Source organism: Pavona decussata, unplaced genomic scaffold, assembly GCF_977016875.1.
Source record: "Pavona decussata unplaced genomic scaffold, jaPavDecu1.1 SCAFFOLD_300, whole genome shotgun sequence".
Classification (NCBI taxonomy): Eukaryota; Metazoa; Cnidaria; class Anthozoa; order Scleractinia; family Agariciidae; genus Pavona; species Pavona decussata.
Window position 1 is genome coordinate 4702236 of NW_028145697.1, and position 5265 is coordinate 4707500.

A 5265-nucleotide genomic window follows, 5' to 3' on the forward strand; every position below is an offset into this window, starting at 1 on the left:
CCAGTTTAAACTATAGATACCTAAACCCCTATATCAAGTTAACGCTTATAGAGCTGGCTATTAAACTATACCAAGAATTTTTAAATAAAATGAATTGTCGAATTTTTCACGACCTCTAAATGCGAGCGTCCGAATCATCTTTTTAAAGCTACAAGTCAAAGCAAATTTTGTTTTTTGCTCATTTAATTTGCTCGTCAGTTTCCGGACCCAAAGCACTGAAAAAACGTGTCTGCGTTTTGCCATATTCAATCGCAATGAAAAGATATAGAGCATTTTCGAAATAGGATGAAAAAAATGTGGAGTGATCGTACAAGAATCGTTCTCGGAGAAAAAATATTTCGAAAGAAAAAATTCGCAGACACGTTTTTGTTGTTTATATGTTAAACTAGCTACTGTCCAAATTTGAAGGCAAACGAACAAATTCCTTTTGAGTTTAAGCTCTTTGAAGTGGCTCCTCCAAGTGAAAAAATTGATTCGAGAAAAAGCGCTAAAAGCTTCGGCAATTCATTTTATTTCAAAATTCTTAGTTTAGTTTGATAGCCAGCTCAATAAGCTTTTTAAAATTTGATATAAGGGTTCAGCTATCTACAGTTTAAACCGGACGCGCTACATCGCTTGGACGCGAGAAACCTCTGAAGGTATAGGGTAACCTTAATTATCACAGAAATAACAGCACGGTTTTATTTTCCCAAGCGCCATCTCACCCTGCTGCAGAACGCATTTTTTTCAAAAACAGCGAAGTTTTCATGCATGTATATATGTAACTGTACAAATTATATTCTGCAGACATTTTTCACATCTCGTGGAAATATAGTGATTTGATTTCCGGTGGATCGGTTGGCTCGTAAATGACAGTTCAACCACACCTTCGTTTATTTCAATTAGAGGGCGGTTGGCAGCTGGTGTAATAAATGTATCAGGTGTTATAAAATAAATAAAATCTTGAAGAGCCCAAGTTACAACCGCTCACATCTATCACCGCAGCTTCCAGGCTTTGTGAACCGGAACTCAGATATCCAACACGAAGAAATGGAGACTCGTTTGTTTTACGACAAAAGGCCAGATTCTGGAGCCTTTATTTGAAGCTGGACACTAAAATAAGGGCTTACTTGTGAAAAACTTCTCAGTGTTCAACTCTGCACTACACGTCATCAACTTCCCTCAAACATTCAGGGTAACAAGGCTCGTCACGTTACGAGAAACTATTTAATTTATGCTCTTTCGATAGCATTTGGTACGGCTACGTGAAACAGGCTGGCCTGCATCGGTCTATTACAAATTACTTTTTCTCATATATGTTTGTTATATTTCTTATGTACCGTATATACTTATGATTTTTAGAAGATCAAAGTTTGGATGATGTTTCTGGATCCTTAGGGTGTTTACCCATGGAAATTGACTCTATGAAAGGTATTAATGAATGTGTCTTGAACATGTTTTCGGGTGTGATTCTTCAAACACTACGGACCTTTAGCACCGACAACAAAGAAGCGAACGTCACCGACCGGAAGTTGAGAAAATGAACTTTGATGCTACTACGCATGCTCAATCGTGCAGAACTCGTCGTCCACACCTCGTTCAGGACGCTGTTTGCCGCCATTTGGCGTACAGAGTTGAGCGAAGATATGTTTTATATTTTTACTAACTTTTGCTGACTTATTTTGGGGATTTTTTCAATCTAAAGTGTCGGTTAGTGGACAAGATAGATACCGTGAGTTATTTGATCGGACCGTGAAGAAATAATTTTGATTTCTTACTTTCTTTTCACCTGCAGGAAGAGCTTTGAGCTTCACAGCTGTGATGGCGGATGATGATACTAAGAGTACAGGGTTCGTACATAAACCTTATAGGTGTTTTTTGACATATACGTCGCATGCTTTCAACTATATTTCATTATGCCTTTGAAAATTTCAATTTGCCCGTTTAAATTTGCGGTTACGGATCGACTTAAGGTCATTCTGAATCGTTTAATGGCTCACTAAGTTGTTATTGATACTGAAAAAAGCCCCTAAATTGTCGTAGAGGGCAATTTTTATATTCAAAGATTGCCAAAACGTGTTACAAGTTTTACCCTGTTTTAATTTTAGCCGGAGGAAAAAAATTAACAAAATTTATATATAAATTACAGCGCTGAAAACTTAGTTTATATACTAATGGCCTTAAGATTAAATTAATTTTACTTGCAATACAGCTTAAATCATATGAACACTGATTGTAAAAATAATTCGTTACTTAATGAAAATGTGTATTTGTTTTCAGAAATTATGCCATGAAATGGTCAGAAGAGCACAATCTTATGCTTTGCAGAGAAGTCCTTGTCTTGGAACCATGGAAGTTTCCTAAGCAAAGCGAAGAAAGAGGAGATGTCTGGGGTGAAGTAGCACTAGATTTAAATGGCACAAGCTATCCCAAATTCAAAGTCAGCAAGTGATCTGTCAGGGACAGACTCACTCTTCTGGTTAGCAAATACAAAGAAAAGATGAGAAAGGAGGAGCAAGGTTCTGGGATTGAATGTGAGGATGAAACTGAATTAGAGAAGGCATTGTCTGAGATCATCGAAAAAGAGCAAGCGGCTGATATGGAAAGGAAAGAAAATTCAAATACTCTTACCAAGAAGAATGAAAGTGAGAAAGCCTCAGCAGAAGAGAGTAGACTGAAGGCCATGGAGCGCCTGGGGCAAAGGAAAAAGAGGAATGCTGATGCAGGCCCTGATCAAGTTACTCCACCAAAAAGCAGAAAAAGCACCACTGAAGCTGTGCAAATTCTGAAAGAAAAAATTGAGCAGGAAAAGGAGATCAGGAAGGAAGAAATGGAAATGAAGAAGAAAGAGCAAGAAAATAAAGCTGCCGAGCAACAGATGCTGATGGATCAGCAGAGACACAGGCAGCAACAATACCAGGACGTGTTAAAGGTCATGACTGAACAGCAGCAGAGACAGGAACAGCAGATGCAAAACTTCCAAATGCTTTTTTTGCAGCAGCAACAATAGCAGAGGCAGATACTCATGGGTTTACTGGAAAGAGTCTTGCCCAAGTCTTTATAAGAGGAAGGTGAAAAAGCTGTTTAAAAAAACATTTGCACACTTTAGCCCTTTGGGACCATGTGGTGGTTAACATTTTATTTCCTGTTCGATTTTTAAAATTAACATTGATCAAAAATATATAGTTGAAGCTTAAGAAAACTTAAGTGAACCCTTTCACCCATAGGGGTGCCGAGTTAAGAACTAAAAGATAAGTTAAATTTGATATTCATATTTTGTTACAATTGTAAGTGTAACATGTGATTTTTATGGCAACCCAATTTTTCCTACAGGTTTGACCAAAATCTATGTTTTATCTGCCTTTCCCTCAAAAATTTAGCAAGTTTTGAAGATCATGCCAGGAAAGATTCAGTATTTTCAAAGGGGGTGTCTGTTTACAAATATATTGTTTATTATTATTTTTATTTTAGCCCCAAGTTTTTTAAGGGGAGCATGTTGGATGTTAGCAAATATGTTATCTTTGTTATTTTAGCTTAAAATATTAACAATTTTTACACCTTACTCAGTGTCATTGTCCTTATTTTCTATTTTAATGTGTTTATTTTCATTTTTCTGGTTAATCAAAGGGGGGGGGGGGGGTTAGCCACCCAATTCATTCCCCCCTGGAGATCATGATCTGCCCCTGAATGTCCCTACCCTTCTTCCAAGATTTTTTTTGTTTTTTTTTTTAGAGGGGGTGGGGTACTTTCTGCCCACCCTCAGTATAAAAAAAGCATAGGCTAATATAGATTAAAGGACCAGTCTTTGTAGAAGAGGGTAGGCTATGGGATTTTTAATTTGTTCCTGCAATGTGTTATGTCCCCTTCCCTAAATTCTACATTTTATGCCCCATTACTTTAATTTTATTGTTTGTCCAGAAAAATAAAGCTGTGTCATCGAAATAAATTCAGCTATTTTACTTTATTGAAAGTATTGCTCCAGTGTGGGGGGCTTAATACCAAAGTAATCGCTGGTGTTATTACCATAAAGGCATGTTATGGCATTACGAAGTAGTGCGCACACAGCATACATTTTGCCGACACTGCTTAGGCCGATCTTCAAATTCTTTTTAGAGTCAAGAAATTTGAAAGAATTAATGACATCTCCGAAAAGCCATTCCACTGAAATTCTTAACGTGCTCATGGCTTCGTTGTAATCCTGCATCATGGGTGCAAGTGGGACTTGACGAAACGGGGTTTGAAGATGCACACGGAGAGGGTACGCCAAATCTCCATATATACACATGGGTTGACCTGCTGGAGAAAAGGCATACTGTTGAAGGTCACGCAATAGTCCAGAATCTGCCGACATCCCAGCGTCGTGTTTACGCCCCTCTAAAACGAAGAAAAAAAAGGAGGTGAGAATACAAATTGTTTGGGAAGTTCGTATAACTTGTATAGTAATTTAGAACATCTTGTTATCGATTTGTGTTTAATGAAGTTCATTTTTATTACTATTACAAAGAAAATCAAATTAAAAACTCACCAACCGGTCCATATAAGTTTCCGATGAGTCCATTTGGTAGGGACAGGGATTGGAATTTCAGGACATGGACCCTTTTATGTCCATTATAAACACTTCTCTGATGTTCACCAGGTCTTGAAATGGGTCGCACTGTCCCATCGACGAAACCAAAACAATTGTCGAGGGGGGCGCCTTTTCCTGATATGGCATCTGCATAACGTTGTAAAGCCCCAGGATTCAGGAGATCTTGATTCCATTGAGTTAGAAGGTGGCCGTGAACGTCAAAGATATAGTCCATGACATCATTTGTGATCAAACTTATGACAGAAACTGGTCGGCCAAATCGCGGAATCATATCACTGAGTCGATGGATAGGCAACTCGTTTGAGAAGCAGACATAAGCCTTCTATGTCATCGCAAATACTTCTCTGCTTGCATTTAAACACCGGTAGTAGTTGGAGTGCTGCAACAAGGCGAGGGAGGTCTTGCTTCTCGACACGAAACTCTGCTTTGCATTCGGCGGAGTTCATAGAATCCAGATCGAATCGTTCGTAGTTTCCGTGAGGGAAGTCTGGATTTTTTTTTCCGGCGGAGTTCATAGAATCCAGATCGAATCGTTCGTAGTTTCCGTGAGGGAAGTCTGGATTTTTTTTTCCGGCGGAGTTCATAGAATCCAGATCGAATCGTTCGTAGTTTCCGTGAGGGAAGTCTGGATTTTTTGAACTGAAAGTATCGTAAAGCAATAAAAATTCTTCATCTGAAACAATGTTGTCGGCGTAGAG

General features: G+C 38.5%; 2 protein-coding genes across 2 annotated transcripts; one reads left to right on the top strand and one right to left on the bottom strand.

Annotated features, from left to right (window-relative positions):
• The first annotated feature begins 1661 nt into the window (after positions 1-1661).
• On the top strand, positions 1662-3186 carry LOC146454751 (uncharacterized). The gene is made up of 2 exons (XM_085095210.1): positions 1662-1829; positions 2260-3186. The coding sequence occupies exon 2, from the start codon at positions 2480-2482 to the stop codon at positions 2987-2989; it is 510 nt and encodes a 169-aa protein (XP_084951336.1). The 5' UTR covers positions 1662-1829; positions 2260-2479; the 3' UTR covers positions 2990-3186.
• Positions 3187-3940: 754 nt separating this feature from the next.
• Positions 3941-4822, bottom strand: LOC146454752 (uncharacterized). The gene is made up of 2 exons (XM_085095188.1): positions 4505-4822; positions 3941-4353 (listed from the first exon to the last, which is right to left on the bottom strand). The coding sequence occupies exons 1-2, from the start codon at positions 4779-4781 to the stop codon at positions 3941-3943; spliced, it is 690 nt and encodes a 229-aa protein (XP_084951314.1). The 5' UTR covers positions 4782-4822.
• Between the last annotated feature and the right edge of the window lie 443 nt (positions 4823-5265).